Source organism: Squalius cephalus (assembly GCF_949319135.1).
Source record: "Squalius cephalus genome assembly, chromosome: 25".
NCBI classification, from domain to species: domain Eukaryota; kingdom Metazoa; phylum Chordata; class Actinopteri; order Cypriniformes; family Leuciscidae; genus Squalius; species Squalius cephalus.
In genome coordinates this window covers 12992015-13009733 of record NC_137146.1, presented here as the reverse complement: position 1 = coordinate 13009733, position 17719 = coordinate 12992015, and the positions used below count along the sequence as shown (strand labels likewise).

Sequence of the window (17719 nt, the reverse complement as noted above, 5' to 3'; positions counted from 1 at the left end):
ATCCGCTGTTTCCCGTCACATCAGAGCAGCTCGGCTAATAATAAACAACAATTAATATTATTATGTATTTTTGATTATTTTTATATACTGTTATTATTATTATTATATACTTGTTTTTTAATTTTACAGTACAATATTAATATATTCCTTTAATTTCATTTAATTTATGTTGTGGTTGTTCTTTTAAAGTCATAGTTAATGGTTTTCTTCAGGACGTTTGGATTTTTCAGTTTTTGAAAGTATTTCATTCGTTTTATGTTGCAGTGCCTCGTTCAATTCTGCGTCCTACCTGGGACTGGAGAACTAAACCTGAGAGTCGAGACTTTAATGAGTTCAATCACATACTGCAGGAGAGCAAGAAGCTTGGCAAAGCCCTGGAGAATCTTTCCCGCAGTAAGTGAACCGACAACTATCCAGTGCGAAACAGCAATGGAAGGCTAATTCACACTGCACGGACAGACACTGACAGACTACAACAGACACTTCAGCAGGTTTTCTTGGATCAGTGTGTTACCCCTGTTGGCGTCTGTCGGCTCTCGTTTTCGCCAATTAAACATGTTGAACATGGTCTTGGAAAGTCTGAGAAGTGACGTATTGTAAAATGTTGACTGTCGCCGTTGGTCGGCATCTGTTAGTGCAGTGTGAATTGGCATTTAAAGAATAAACTGAATATTGTAATTTGTCTGCTGTTAGAGCATTATTTATACTTAGTTTTTCGAATTTATACATTTATTATAAATATTTTAAAATAAACTCATTGTGTTGAAGCTAAAGGTTCTCAACTGGTGGATTACAACACCAAATTGAGTCTTAAGTTCTGACAGCAGGAAGAAAACAATCCCAAAAGCAAATAGTAAAATAGTGTACTATTCATCAACTATTCATTTATCAACTACCTTATCAACTTAATTATGTAGGCTTATCAACTACATAATAAAAAAAAACTCAAAATTCAAGAAAATGCTTGGTCCCCATCCTGAAAACCAATTGAGAACCTCTAATTTAGTATCCAATGAGACATTTTCTAATTCATTGATGTGTTATTTATTTCCTTTGCCAGGCATTGCTGTTTCTGACGACTTTGACCTGGTATGATGCTTATTATTTCTTTTTATCTTTTATGCTGTCTTGCAGTAATAGAAATGAAATATTGAAATGGATTTGTTTAGGAGCTGTAAAAAAAGCCTAGTTTGATTGTTGTTTGTGTGAAGTCTCAAATAGAAATAAAAAAATATGAAGAGAGAACCCAGCTAAAACATCTACCTAGTCATATTTCTCTGAATACAGTACGGTTTTTAAACTTTAATAACCTGTTTTTGGCCATTTGCCCAGGCTTCCCTCTGCTCCCAATTTGGCTCTTTAGATGAATATTAAAACATTTAGATATTAAAGCAAAATAATTTCTTCTCTTAGTACCATTTTAGAGGACATTTCTCATAATTGCCTGTTGCTGATAAACTACAGAAAAGTGTAATGTCAAAGCTGAATTTTTATTGCTGCTCACCATGTGTGTCCTCCATTATTAAAATCTATTCACTGTAAAAATGACTGGCCACACAAATAGCATAGATAATGAGTCATATTTCAACATCAGCCCTTTAATTACCACCTCTGTAATTGATTACCCATTTGTATAACCACAAATTGTTTTATGTTTACATCTCTGCCTGTTCCTCTCTCCTTTTCGGCTCTTCACACCTTGTCCTCCCTTTGAAAGGACCCTCGGGCGTATAACTCCGTACAGAGGCCTCGCGTGGTGGGTGAGTGGGTGGGCCGTGAGGAGGAAGATTCTGACCCCCTTGCGGCTGAGATGCTTCAGCCCCCTGTCCCAAGAGCCAAAACTGAGGGTTGGGCGAGCAAAGACAACAGTCCTGTTGGAAGGTGAGCAAACAAATTAATGTTTTTTGTAACCCTAATGACTTACTTTTCTTAATGAACACTATAGGTGATATTTAGCAAACTGTCCAAGCTGCTCTTTTCCATGCATGGTGACCATCCTAATTAGAAAGGATCTAGTTTTAAAAGCAAGATTTGGAGTGAATAACAACTAAAAGTTTGTTTAAGCTACTATATTGGATTATTTTTCCGATACTTTATGGTGGGTTTTTGTCCTTTTGGAGCTTGGTCCCCATTCAGTTTCATTGAATTTAAAGGGTTAGTTCACCCAAAAATGAAAATTCACTCATTCTTGACTCACCCTCATGTCGTTCCAAACACGTAAGACTTTCGTTCATCTTGAAACACAAATGAAGATTTTTTTTTTTTTATGAAATCAAAGCGATTTTTGTCCCTCGATTGACAATCTATGCAACTACCACTTTGACGCTTCAACTTTTTTTAAAGAGATCGTAAAATGAATCCATATGAATTGTGCGGTTTAGTCCAAATTTTCTGAAGGGACACAATCGCTTTATATGATGAACAGAATTCATTTCCACATATAAACAGTCATCAATGCACACATCAGTTGTGGTAAACGGAAGCTCAATCATGCTTGCTTGACGTGCAAGAACCAATGAGGTTTATTCTAGTGTTACGCAGCACGTTTGAGCTTCAGCAAGAACCAATGAGGTTTATTCTTGTTACGCAGCATGTTTGAGCTTCTGCAAGAACCAATGAGGTTTATTCTTGTTACGCAGCATGTTTGAGCTTCTGCAAGAAGCAATGAGGTTTATTCTAGTGTTACGCAGCACGCTTGAGCTTCAGCAAGAACCAATGAGGTTTATTCTTGTTACGCAGCATGTTTGAGCTTCTGCAAGAAGCAATGAGGTTTATTCTAGTGTTACGCAGCACGTTTGAGCTTCTGCAAGAACCAATGAGGTTTATTCTAGTGTTACGCAGCATGTTTGAGCTACAGCAAGAACCAATGAGGTTTATTCTAGTGTTACGCAGCATGTTTGAGCTACAGCAAGAACCAATGAGGTTTATTCTAGTGTTACGCAGCATGTTTGAGCTACAGCAAGAACCAATGAGGTTTATTCTTGTTACGCAGCATGTTTGAGCTTCTGCAAGAACCAATGAGGTTTATTCTAGTGTTACGCAGCACGTTTGAGCTTCTGCAAGAACCAATGAGGTTTATTCTAGTGTTACGCAGCATGTTTGAGCTACAGCAAGAACCAATGAGGTTTATTCTTGTTACGCAGCATGTTTGAGCTTCTGCAAGAACCAATGAGGTTTATTCTAGTGTTACGCAGCACATTTGAGCTTCAGCAAGAACCAATGAGGTTTATTCTAGTGTTACGCAGCATGTTTGAGCTTCTGCAAGAACCAATGAGGTTTATTCTAGTGTTACGCAGCACGTTTGAGCTTCTGCAAGAACCAATGAGGTTTATTCTAGTGTTACGCAGCACGTTTGAGCTTCAGCAAGAACCACTGAGGTTTATTCTAGTGTTACGCAGCACGTTTGAGCTTTTGCAAGAACCAATGAGGTTTATTCTAGTGTTACGCAGCATGTTTGAGCTTCTGCAAGAACCAATGAGGTTTATTCTAGTGTTACGCAGCACGTTTGAGCTTCTGCAAGAACCAATGAGGTTTATTCTTGTTACGCAGCATGTTTGAGCTTCTGCAAGAACCAATGAGGTTTATTCTAGTGTTACGCAGCACGTTTGAGCTTCTGCAAGAACCAATGAGGTTTATTCTTGTTACGCAGCACGTTTGAGCTTCTGCAAGAACCAATGAGGTTTATTCTAGTGTTACGCAGCACGTTTGAGCTTCTGCAAGAACCAATGAGGTTTATTCTTGTTACGCAGCACGTTTGAGCTTCTGCAAGAACCAATGAGGTTCATTCTCGTGTTACTCGTGTAATGAGGTTTGTTCTCGCGCATCAAGCAAGTACGGATGAGCTTCTGTTTGTTCGCTGATCAATGTTTATATTTGAATAAAAGCCTAAATTCAATATGTTCATCATATAAAGCGATCCAGTCTCTTCAAAAAAAAATTTGGACTAAACCACTCAATTCATATGGATTAGTTTTATGATCTCTTTATGAACTTTTTAAAGCGACAAAGTGGTACTTTAGTTCATCGACTGTCAATGGAGGGACAAAAATTTCATTAAAATATCTTAATTTGTGTTTCGAAGATAAATGAAAGATTTTCAGGTTTAGAACGACATGAGGATGAGTAAATGATGAAATTAGTTTTTTCATTTTTGGGTGAACTACCCCTTTAAGAGATTGTTTTTTTTTGTATGAGTGTGTCTCTGCATTTTACTTCCTCTTTCCAAGCTGATGTAAGGACATCCCATCACTCTTATTTGTTCTAGAAGATAAGGAAGTTTATTTACATAAAAAAAAGTCTCATAATAATGTGAGCCACAGTTTAATAAAGCATATGTCGTACTTCATAATGTATTTTCTCTAAATATCTCCATAAAGCTTTTGTCAGGTTTTCTAATCAAAAGACGCCGTATAGCCTCCGATAACCCCACATAAATCCCTCAAGGGGAGATATTCTTTAAATGTGTATGCACTGCACAGCTATATCTTTAAAACAGCAATTGCAGCTCCTCGACCCTTTAAAGACGTTACCAGGGTGATTTTAATTGGCTAGTGTTTGAGTGGAGGGCAGAGGCTGGCCGCAGAGAATTCAGCTAATTAGAAAGGATCAGATATTAAATAATAAATCACATTCAGAAGCCGGCGGACAGAAAAGACTTCATTCCATTAAAATATTCTCTCACCTGATTACAGTAAATTATGGAGCCTCTGGTCGATATCGCAGGCATCCCCAGTGCATATAGCTGTACAAGCGCTGCCAGAGACAGACATTACAGAGAACCAAGGCATTGGGCTGCTGTGATCTCTATCCTTAGTCCTCATCAGTGGGAATGAATCATTACAAGAGTAAACACTTTCTCCTCTAACATTGTTCTCTTACTGTTTATAACAGATATTTAGACATTTGAAGGTACAGCAGTTCATTGCAATTGATGCTAGATAATTTTGGCTTTTATAACAAAAGATTGAGTAGTGAATTGATTTTTACTGAATATACTGTAGTTATTAGGTGAACTAATCAAGTCATGAAGATGTGGCATATGATACTGACTTTTATTAGTGTGGCATTTGAGAAAATTAATCGAAGAACATTAACTTTAACGGTTCTTGCTGATGCAGACATAATACTTTCTTTGTGCTTTATATATAACTGTAACTTTTGATCAATTTAATACATCCTTGCTGAATAAAAGTATTAATTTCTTTAAAAATCTTACTGACCCCAAACTTTTGAACATTAGTGTACTTTCAATAGTTTCGATAAATAGTCTTGGAGTACTTGGAGTTCTAAGTTTATGTTAAAAAGTATAATTTCCAAATTAGCCGCCACAACACTACCATAGTAGTCTAATTACAGAACAAACGACTCTTATGAAAGGTCCATTTGAAGTTAATCAAAAGCATTCTACATAACCAGTGTAGTCTGATTCCAAAACAAATGACTCTTAAGAACTTGTTGTTTTTATTAAATCAAAGACATACAGCACAATTAGAGTAGCCTGACACCTGAATGAATGACTCTTATGAGTTGGTTCATTTTAGTGACTAAACAAACGAACAAAAAAAGCATACAGCACAACCAGTGTTGTTCGACTCCCAATCAAATGACTTGTGATCCAGTTCCTCCCCCACACACTTTTTTTTTTGATGAATAAAAAATAACCTACAGCATGATCAGTGTACTTTGATTCCTAAGCAAATGTCTCTTATGAGCCAGTTTTAGTGAATAAAAATCATATAGCACAACCAGTGTAGTCCAACTGCCAAATTAATGACTTTTATGAACCCGTTTTATTTAGTGAATCTAGACTCAGGCACAGTCGCACTTAGGGCATGTCTGAATCCCCTTTTGCTAGTTTAACGATGGGAAAAATGGCTGACGCGTGCGGCGCATGGTCTATAAGGGTTGTCCCTATTCTCTTAATGAGTAATAGGTATGTTTTGGACGTAACGTGCAGTAAACCAATCAGAGTCTCATCTCCCATTCCCTTTAAAAGCCAGTTGCGCTCGTGCCATGCCGGATTACTATTTACATGGCGGAATTTGCAAGTGGAAAGACATTTCTAGCAAGGAAACAGATCTGCTTGTGCGCGAGGTTGAAGTGCGCGAGCAGACCATCTACGGGACAAGCCGGATTCCACCATATCTTTATGTACACAATAATAATCTTTTACATCATAATCCTTTTATTTTAAATATTTGGCATGTTTGTGTGCTGGTGCGTGTCCCTGTGTGTGTAATAAGCAGAGTGTACATGTATTGTGGACCCGCCTATAGGCACATATTACTAATGCGCCCTTTAAATAACAAAAAATAAATACTGCGCCATTGACTTTAGACCAGGTTGTTGTTGGTCAATGACGCAGTCTATTTCAGTTGCCTCAAAATAGCAACGCGCCCAACAATGCGCTTGAACACACCTCGTTTTCAGACCAGCACGCCCATGGGTGAACAGATGGGCGCAAATGCATTTGCTATTTAAACAATGTGGTGCAGGACGTGAAAAAGATAACTGCATCGGGCTGAACCTAGCAAAACACACTTACGTTGCACCTGGCGCTGCATTGCGCCAGGTTTATGATAGAGTCCATAGAGTGCAAACAGTGTAGTCCGATCCCTGAACGAATGACTCTTCTCAACCCGTTCTTTTTAGTGAATCGATCACAAAGCTAATATTTAATTGTGGAACTTAAGTCAGTGTAGCTGGTTGCTTATATGTCATTGCAATTTTGGATTGCATTAATGAAATGTAAAGCCCTGGTTCAAATCTTGCTATGTCATTCAAGACATGAATCTGCAAGTCTAAAACCCCATGAGTAGGGGATACAAATCTTCCCAATAGCCCCTGCACACGTACTGAAACACAGCATGGCTGTTTTCAACACCTGTTCTGCAATTTTACATAGAGGAAGGAAACGGCAGCTGCTCTGTATAATGACCACCGCTTTCCCATTTCTGGAACAAAATGCTGTTTTTCCTTCATAACCTCACCCTTCATAAGCTCTCCTTCTGAGGAAGCTGTCAGTCTTCAGGTTCTGCAGACAGAGATGTCTTGGTGAGTGTCGAGGCTGCTGGGAAATCAGGTAGAGACAGAGGTGGATGCTGGAAAGGGTTATTTTGACAAATGATAAAGCCCCAGTGTGGGACTCCGCTCTCATTTCCTTTACACACAGGCAACATATTATAAAGCGTAATCCCCTCGTTCTTTCTCTTTTCTCCCCTCCCCCCTTTCCGTTTCCTTCTAACTCCTACGCTGCACATATCTCTTCTTTCCTTACATTCATAAACATCCATATCAACTCACTCTCACTGCAGGGTTCCAGCCGAAGACATGCTCAGATGTACAGTATACTCAGCTGAGAGCGTCTGACTTTCACGACCCTAATGTCCCTAATGTGATTAAGGGCTGGTCGATCCTGGGACTATTCTTGTGGTGGCGTCAGACATGTTATTATTATGACCTTATTTGCAGCGGCTCCAGAATGATTAGTCATACGGCATTTGCAGCTCAGGTGACTGGCTCAAAGAAAAAGAAAAAAAAAAAAAACTTGTCACCTTGGAATTATAAGGTTCTATCTGCATTTTACCTGTTCCAAAAATCCCCATTTTCACATTTGAGAGGATTTTGATACTGTACATTTAGAATAGGGTCTCTGTCATTTTCATGTATTCATATTATTTTTGCTATATGGAATGCAAAAACTTTGAAGCTCAATATCTCAAAACCACTCAGAATGCAGATATAACCATATAATTCCAATGTGGCGAACTGGCTGCAGAACTGAGCATGATGATTTTTAGGGATTTTGATTAATCTTCAGTGTCTTGAATCATTTGATCAAAAGGCTAGTAGAGATTGTTTACATATTCATTCAGTGACACTGTTTGTAGCTTAAAGTACACCATTACACCAATAGGTGGCATGTGGCAACTAGTGTTTTTTTTAGTGTTATGAGTGAGTTTTTTTGATGATTGTATCAAGAAATTCATTAAAAAGTATTTCATGACTAAAACACCATAGGATCACAAAATTTATTCTTGTTTATTCATCTGGGAACTCTTGGAATCTATCAATAAAATTTAGGCATGATACAAATAAAATAAAATAAATAAATAAAATAAAAATGCATGCATTTATGTATGTATGAATATCAGAGATCACGTAAACTGAACATTTTCCATCATTGACAGATTTTTTTTTAGCAGTGACTGAAAAAAATCTGAAAACTGTCTGTCAATTTGACAGATTACACTGAGAGTGTAACTGTAATTACATAGTTCTGGCATTGAAACTCTGAATTGTGCAGGCTGATAGGTCTTTAACTGATTGGTAGCAATCATGTCGTTATCTACTTAGCACAGCTGATTGATTGCTGTTGAATCAACGGCCAATGAGCTTGCTGCTCAAACATTCAAATACTTGGCATTGTTTGCTGTTAATGTCTGCAGCGCGCTTTCAGAAACCCTCCACCTTCCCCAGCTCCACCTGTATAGATCTGCTATGGGGTTATTTCATGCATGTCTTACATGCTCACTGGCAGTAGCAAGTCTCTGCACTTGCTCTGCAGCAGCTGCGTAGTAAATCTATTCCACCAAGACCAAATACATTACATTGCCATAACCATTACCATGCCAATCTCTATTTCCATACTGATCTCCCGAGAGTTATCATGACAGAACTGTAATTCTCACTGCTGTCCACTTGGTGGCGAGTGCGCTCTTGCTGACTATCACTCCTGTCCACTTGGTGGCGAGTGCACTCTTGCTGACTATCAAGTTAATTGTCAAGAGTGGCTTTTCTGAGTTATGTGACATTGTTTACAAGCTGTTTTATTGACGTCTTTCTGTGGTTGAAACACTGTTAGAACGAGAGACATGATACGGATTTCGGCTGTATCTTTCAACATATTTTCTGATGTTCATTCATGTTTATTTCGTTCTGTAACGAGAAAGGGATGATCGCGCTCCGCTTCGCTTGATCTGAGGCGCTAATCTCTCGCGTTACATTAAAGAGCGCCAAAACGGCAATTATTGTTTGAATTTTGTGATAAAATGGACAGAATTTGATAGCTGAGACTTTGTTTCATTTCAAAAGTAACAAAGCACAAAGCGTATTGTGATTTATTGGATAAACATTCATGATAAATCCTGAAAAGTGACCCACAGTCTCTTCAACTTTCTCTTCATAAATAAATGCATAATCTAGACTATACACTGTAGGCCTATGCTTGTCCTGTAAGTTTCTGTACAAAAATGAAAATGTGAGCAAAAACAGAGCCTATTAAATGGCTTATTATTATTAAAATATGATTAATATGACGGGTAATAGATTATGACAGAATTTTTACAACCCTGTCCATCAAAATGACAGACAATGCAGAAGTCTAACGAGACCTCTTGTATGTGTATTCATTCACTCATTGTTTGTAGGGTAGCCTTCTCTTTGCCTTGTTGGAGGAAAGGTTTTAAAACCTGGTTACATAAAATACGTTTAGGAAACTGAGATTTTGCTGTCTTTGTAATCTTATTTGATGTAAATAATGCTGGTAGCCATTATATATGCAAATACAAGAGAGGAGGCAGAGAGTTCACTACTAATGAGCATTGTGTGTCACACTGCCATCTGTAAAAGCTACATCTACTAAAGCACCAGCTGACCTGCGATCAGTGAATCTGCGCTAACCACACATCTGACTAATTACATAACACTTCTCAAATTATTAAAACAGATTTGCTGTGTGTATTTTGAGGCCTGAGGTTTCTGTCAGCAGCCACGAATGGCATACGTCACCATACTGATTTACATGCAGTGTTTTTTTTTTTTTATGTTGATGAACCTTTCCAGATCACCATCCATTTTTCCTCCCATTCCTATTGGATTGCCTGCACATTTACAGCCAGTTGACTCCTCGCGGCCCTTGTGGTCTGTGTAATTTTAAGCTATTCACATCATATGGGACAGTTGTTCCATATTACTTCATTCATAGTTTTGGTTTTGTGGTCTTGTTTTTCTTTTTTGGAGCAGTGAATGCTTCTGTGGATACAGTCTGTTCTGCCAGGTGGATGCTGTGGAGAGTTTCTCATCCCACAGGAATGGGGCAGCAGTACAACTTAAGTTCTGTCTAACAAGGCTTCACATGGCCATACCAACCCACGCAAGGCTATTGACTGGCTTACATAGTTTCAATGAATCCGTTCATCTGAAGTAATATGTTCTCACTTCCATTTTGTTTTAGTAGCACAGCCTCAGATTAATTTGAAACGGTGTAATGATTTGATCGCTGGTTAGGCCACATCTGAGAGACAAGCTCTTCTGCAATTAGTAAATTGAATGTTTCCATTTATGCAGCTTTTTTCCTAAATCATTATTTGTATTAGCCGTGCTTCACTGCACTCTGTTTACCACATTCCCCTTCACTAGAACAAGACCCTTATTAAGCGAAATGACAGGATTAATTAGGTCACTAATTCCACATCTGTTAAGCCATGCTGAGCTAGAGTTGTCACTACAGTAACAGTAACATTTGTATTTATTTGAAACACTGGCAGGGTCCTGTACTGTATGTTAGTCTGAGATATTGTGTTCTGAGTGCTATTGTGAAAACGATTTAATTTTTTCTCTCCTCCATGCATGAAACTATTAATACAGTGCCATAGAGTTTTAATGGAATGATTGATTCATTCAGCTCTCTACCCACAGAATGAATAGCATATTTGTTTTCAAAGTGTTCATCTACCTCATACTGTGTTCATTTGTTCGCTTTATTTGAATGTATTAAAATGGGGTCCAAAAGTCTGAGATTAAAATCTGTGATTTCTAATCTAATAAAAAGGGATCATGGTGATGGAAAAAAATGGGAGATGGGAGGAGGTTTGCTTGCAGAAGTATTGTATTCCAAGAAAGTCTTAGCGTCCACTCACAAAAGCATTGAAATCTAGTTTCTCGGCAGAACACAAAACTTATGTGAGAGAACGCAAAAGTTTTGTGAGTGAATGTAAATATTCACTGGGAAGGCAAAGGTCTGCGAGAGACACAAATATTTTATGAGAGGATATAAAGTTTCTCGGGGGAATGCAATACATTTAAGAGAAGGCAAAAGTTGTGTGAGTGAATTTAAAGTATCTCTGGGGAATGGAAAAGTTTAGTGAGTTTATGTAAGTTTCTTGGGGGAATGAACCAATATTGTGTTACTCTCTAAAAAAGTAACTAATTACATTACTTATTTACTTTTTATGGAAAGTAATGTGTTAAGGTACTTTTTGTTACTTTTTCTCACCAGGGCTGGGCTTTCTTGTTTGCTTTTTAATAACGAACAACAACAACAAAAAATTTACCCTTTCACACCACAAGTTATATGAATAAGCTTCAATCTGAAGGAAATGCAAATTCATGTCCGTGCAGTAGAGGGTGCAGCTCAAACAAACCTTTCAGCTGTGTGTGCTGCCATATTGGATTGCAGAAGAATAGAATGCAGGAGAAGAATGTTAAACTGTCTTCAGCAATAATGCTGCTATCAGAATTATTGTAAATGCTAGTTTTCTACATGAACTTTGAACTTGAAAATTTGAATGCGATGAGTTCATAATCACGACCACGAGTAGGAAATTTCCGATGACACATGAAGGCAGCATAAAAACCAGTGAAAATGAAACAAATGGGATGTTTAATCATTTTTGCTTATTAGTATGGTTGAACTGGACCATCAAAGGAACAAAGACAAGTGGTTAATAAAGTGAGATGAAATACATAAAATATATTTGAATTATTTAACATATTTAATTATTGCAGGTTTATGTAATATTCTTAGTTTGAATTTCACTGTTTTATTCATTTTGAACCTTGTGGTTATTGAGCCATATTGCTCATGTGGGAAGTTCAGCTTTGCATCTGACTTGTATTTCCTCTGTCTCAGTCATCCCCGTTCTCTATGTGAAAAAGAACAAAAAGCTTAAAAGTATTAACATGCAAGTGCAGAATACAGTGATAATGAAAACAGTATCTGGACTCTGTTTCTTGCTGTGTTTCGTACAGTGAAATTGGTGGTCATATGAATTTTTATGAGCACTGGGAGATGTCTCAGCATTGCTGATGCTGTAGTACCCTACAGGAGAGCTGAGAATTGTTTGAGTGACACTCAGTTAGGGGAAAAAAGGGGAAAAAGTTCTAAATGATCCATAGTAGAGGGATGTGCAATGCAGTATTAGCATAGCCATTAGCATAGTAATGTTCAGCTCAGGATATTAAAACAGCACCTTAACCTTTCGATTATCTGTGAATAATGTCATTCCAATAAGATAACAATCAAATTAAACCCTTGCAGACTATTTTTGTCACTCTTTGTCATTGAGACATGGGAATAATTTTGCCTGTATCGACATAACAACCATATGTTCATTATTTATTCAATTTATTTCTCCATCAGTTCGCTCAAAATGGAATAATTGACCTGGTATTTTTGACCCATAACTGAACCCTATTTCTTGCCTATTTTTAATGTGTTAAAGATTTGTAATATAGATAAAACTAACATTATCAAACATTTTAGTAATCTAAATGACGTTTTTCTTCTATAAGGAAAGTTGAATGTTTCCATGGATGTTAATGGAAATGCCTATGAGTCCAAATCTGCTAAGGGGTAATACTTATATCAACAGGTTTAAATAAAAGTTTTTTTTTTTTTTGTTATAAGGCACAATAAAAACAACTTTGTGCATCAAAACCACTCTTCCTGTAAAAATATGAATATACAATTTTTGACATGCCAAACCTGTCAGTCTCTGAGTAACAAATAATTCAAGTCACAAAATAAAATTCCGTAACATTCCGTAAAATTAGTATAATGAACAATGCAAAAATTATTTTGAACATCTCCAGTATGTTTTATAATTACCCAAAAATCGAATATATTCAGCCCTTATGCACATTATAACGTCTGTCAAAAACTAAGGCTTGCTGTTGGTTGGAATATTAGAACCAAAAATATTGACATAGCACACTCATTAGGCATCAATCACTTAACGGAGTACTTGCCGGCTAAGAAGTAAATAATAATTACCTAGATTACCAGATCCATCTGTTTTTATATCCACGTTGTTTTAATATCACGACAACGATGTCTGTCAAAAAGTAACCTGCACAATACATGGTAGTATTTACGATCAGCAGAGGTCCAACGAGTACACGCATTTCCTGGAAAACCCACGGTACCGGATGTTTTGACTATGTCATCGCTTTCCAAGAAGAGGTTTAAAATGGTGACCTGAGCGGCTTCAACATGCCATGAGAAGATGTCAGAGACGATAACGTACCTAATACATAACTGACTCTCATAAGCATTGATTCAGGACTTGACATTTTTATAAAATGTAGTTTGATCCCTATCTTCTCAGTTATTTAAAAGATTGTTAAAAAAATGTTTGATAAAATGTTTAATTTTCCAATAAAAGATGATTTCATTTTACATGATTTGTTACATTTAATTACTCCTTAGCCGATTTTGACTCCTATAAATAACCTTAATTTTTAAGAGTGTACAGTACAGTAGATATAATATTTCAGGTAGAACTTAATTGTGGAAGAAAGATTGTGTGTGACTGGAAGATAATGACTTTGAAGACAGAGCAGCCTGCTGATTTAAGCTGATCTTAATTCAGTTTCTCTTCTCTCTTATATATATTTTAATGTGGAAGGATATTATCTCTTGATGTTTGTTGAGAAGGATGATTTTGCTCTTGAAAGATACAGCACTCCCTAGCTGAAGTCTTAATAGTAAGTCAACATGTCATAAGTGGAGTATTTCCTATTCTTTACTAGCATTTTGTGACAATTTTATGTATTTCTTAAAATATTATTAAAAAGCAAAAAAAAAAAAAAATGCATAAACAGGTCGGAACTGTGGACTAGGCATAGTGCTTGGTTGGGAAATGCATGTTTGAATCTGGCTGTGCATTGTCTCTAATAATATTTTGCTCACTCTCTACAGTCTGTTACTATATACACATAACCTTGACAACTACAATGTGTTCTAGATCAGTGGTTCTCAACCTTTTTGAATCCATTATCCACAACAATAGTTCTGTTTCATTCCACCTGACTGCCAGAGGTGGTTCTCAAGCAGTAGTAGATTATCGCAGTGCCAGATAGATAATTCGAGATAATATACCAACAAAGTCTTGTAGTGACGTAGGCTGAGCCTCAAGGATAATAGCCACATTAGGTCAGCCAGCCTTCAGTCTCTTTTGCTTTCTCGCCTGACAACATGAATATAATTGGATTGGATTAATTTGCTGACATTTGGTGAGTTTTTAGTTTATTTGTCAGATTTTATGTCATGTCTGTAACTCTTCTCGTGCTTCTCGGTGCTATCCGGTGGCTAGTGTTTACCACGCTGATAGGTTGGCAGTCTCCCTCTAACTTTATTATTTCTACAGTATGTTGATTCGTTGATTTTTTTGTGCTCCTTGGTGCAATCCGTGGACCAGTTGTTAAGTTTTAATATATATTTGAGCGTTCTTGCTGTCACTAACCTTTTGGTTCTATCCTTTTGGTTTCTGTTATTGAAGTAATCATGGCTCATGGTTCTATTGCAACTGGATTCTCATTGACATCATGTAAGCTATGTTCTGCTCTTCTCCCTGACAACGGCCATGATGTCTGTTTGGTAATTCCGCATTTGGTAGAAGCTATCACGGACCGGTTTTTGCACCATAGTCTTTTGCCCATGTCAGAGAAATGGCTCGGCCTCACGAGTTATAATCTAAATCCATGCTAAAGCTTGGGGAAGCGGAGTTACACCCCACCATATTGGCTTGGAGATGTGGTGCGCATTGAAACGCACCCTTGGAAGTTTGCTGAGACCCCCTAGTGGGCACTGGCCACCTTGTTGAGAACCACTGTTCTAGATGCTAAAAACTATATTCAGAGAAGTTTCTTCTCTTTCTCTTTGTCTGCAGCTTGAAAATGGAGACTAAGGGTAAAGGACTAAAACAGCAGCAACAGAATCACAAGAAACTTCTGGCAGCCATGTTGTCTCAGGACTCGTTTGACTCCACGCCTGACTCGGCCCCCTCGGTCACTGAAGACGAGATGGAAGATGAGGATGATGCCATGGAGCTGCTAGGTAATGAGAAAATACACACTCGCAGAGATATCAAAATATCATGCTTGTTTCTCACTTATTCCTCCTCATAACCACATAATCATAACCACATAATCTACAAAGTCATATATCACGCATACCGAAACAGAGTTACGTGTTTGTGGCTCATATCACCACTGATTTTGAAGCTTCATTTGCAGTCTAAATTGTGTCCTGAATGCCTTTTGATTGCAGAAGCACATTCAGTATCATCAAGACTATCTTCTCATATCTGCACTGTTACTAACAAGATTTCATACTTTCATGAAGGGAGGGCTCACATGTAGTCCAATAGAATATTTTAGTTGTAAAATTCATGTTTTTAGTGACATTTGTGAATCTGTATTGAATTAGTAGTATGGCAAAGATAACACTTAAAGGTGCCGTAGGTGATTCTCTGCAGAAACATTTTTTATGCTGGTTGAAAGTCTCCTCATATCCTGATAGCAATTACTCAGTTAAGCGGTCTAAATGTATTTTTCTAAATATATGTCGTCTGTGGAAGGGGTAGGACCATAAAATGTTCGTTCAATCGTTGTGTTCGGTCCGAACGGTCCTATAGCATGTGTTCCCTGTCAGTCCACGTGTGTTTGCATGCCACTGCGCAGGCTGTTCACACAGACATAATAAGTCATCAGCGCGTTCACGTACGCAGTGCAGACAGAGCGAGAATGGCAGGCGAGCAGCAACAACCTAACGTTCCTTCTAAACCGACAACACGTGGCACTGGCAAAGGATCTACGATCTATATATCTTCATCGGAGCTAAGCAGACTCTCATCGTGGAAACCCTGTCATGCAAGAAATATTATTACACACTGATAAGTTTTAAAACCGAGCATCTAATTCTGTTTTTAAGAATTTGTTTGCGTTTGGTATTGTAGTAGGCCTACTGTTACTAACTGTACTGTAAAGTTTTCTCACCGGTGAATGACACATGATGAATTGCATTGACGTTGTCTCTGGGCTTCTTGGCTGTGCTTCCGGGCTTCATGCTTTCAGGAGGCGTGGCTTTGGACTGCGATTTGCAGGGAGGGTGGGACGTGCGCTTTTACTGCTATCAGGCTAAAGTTAGCATTTTCCCAGATGTCCTACAGCACATTTAAAGACAATGTGTTATACACTAAAAGTTGTTGAGAAAAAAAAAAATAGTGCAAGATTCAGCTGTGCACTCACATAAATTGATGTTGTTGATGAATTTGCATTATTCTACAGTAATATATTCTATTATACTAAGTATCAGTATTGTTATTGTTAGCTAAAAATATATATTTTTTTATATTTTTTTGTAATTTAAATAAAACTGAAATAAAATACCTAAATAACTAAATATAAATATTTTAAAAAATATATGTTCAGTTTCTGTGTTTTAGTTTGGCTTTCCTTGTTTTTGTTTGCCTAAGTTCTAATTTTTGTTTCTATGGTTTCTGATTGTTTCAGTTCTAGTTCATTAGCTATTCCTGTGTATTTAAACCCTCAGTTCTGTTAGTTCTTTGTCTGCTGTCGTATTTGTATTACGAGGTTGTTTGGTTACATTCCCTGAGAGTTCTAAGGATCTGTAGTAAAGTCTGTTTATTTTGCTACTCCATGTTCGTTCGCTTTAATATAGTCACTAACGGTACAATAGCCCCCCCCAGCTGTATATAAATGGACTTACCAGCAGTCCACCTGTTCTGCTTAGCCTTAGAGCAAGAAGAGTAAACCCTTGAGGACCAAACAAAGAAATGTTTAGACCTGGCGTGCCTTACCCACTTCCCGGATCGCTTCCCACACCAGCCTCAGCAAGAAATGATGGCCTGCCCGGTGATGGTCCTAGAGGAAATTTTGGCGCGTTTGTGGAGTTGCCCCACTCTGGCTCCAGAGCCCAGCCAGCCGCCTCCCAAACCCTGCATGGAGCCTATGCCAGAGCCCGTCCGAGCCAGTGCCAGAGACCACGCCTGAGCCGATCATCGCCTCAAGGCCTAAGCCCGAACGAAAAAATCTGACCAGCTGCATGAGCCGGCAACACTGTCCTTCCCAGTGGGTGTGCTCGTGGAGTTTGAGGGAATGGAATGGAGCCCGGTCCACACTCCCGACGCTAAGGGTGAGCTGCAGCTGGCCTCTGCAATATATGATGAGGATTTGGAAGAAGATTATCCCCGTTGTCTCCTGCGTCTCCACTTGTTTCGCCCAGCTCCAAGTCACCTGTGCCTCCGCTGGTTCTGCCCAGCTCCAAGTCTTCTGTGTCTCTCCTAGTTCCCCCCAGCTCCAAGTCTCCTGCATCTCCAATGATCCCACCCAGCCTCCCTCTCCCACCTGCTCAACCAAAGACAGCCAGTCCTTCAGCCCCGCCTCCACTGGCTCCCTTCAGTCCCTCTGCTCCTCCTCTTTTGACTCCACTCTGCTGCATGGATCCACCTCAAAAACTTCCGGTTGCCAGCTCCACCTTGGTGAGCGGATCCTGTCTTCACCTCGGGCCACCGAGTCCATAACTCAACCTTGGTCCATCGACCAGTTGGCACCACCTGGGACCATCTGACCTCATGGCTCTACCAGGCTCCCTCATCCCTTCAGCTCTGCCTTGGTCAGTCATTACTTTGCCTGT

At 38.5% G+C, this 17719-nt stretch overlaps 1 protein-coding gene across 3 annotated transcripts in view; it reads left to right on the top strand.

Moving 5' to 3' along the window:
* Nucleotides 1-17719, top strand: part of cUnh8orf34 (chromosome Un C8orf34 homolog) — a 91312-nt gene that overhangs the window by 20962 nt on the left and 52631 nt on the right. For all 3 annotated transcript variants that reach the window (XM_079863607.1, XM_079863606.1, XM_079863605.1), the window contains exons 4-7: nt 265-393; nt 1061-1089; nt 1718-1881; nt 14952-15118. In XM_079863607.1, coding sequence (XP_079719733.1) covers nt 265-393; nt 1061-1089; nt 1718-1881; nt 14952-15118 — 489 coding nt within the window. The remainder of the gene's footprint in view (nt 1-264; nt 394-1060; nt 1090-1717; nt 1882-14951; nt 15119-17719) is intronic.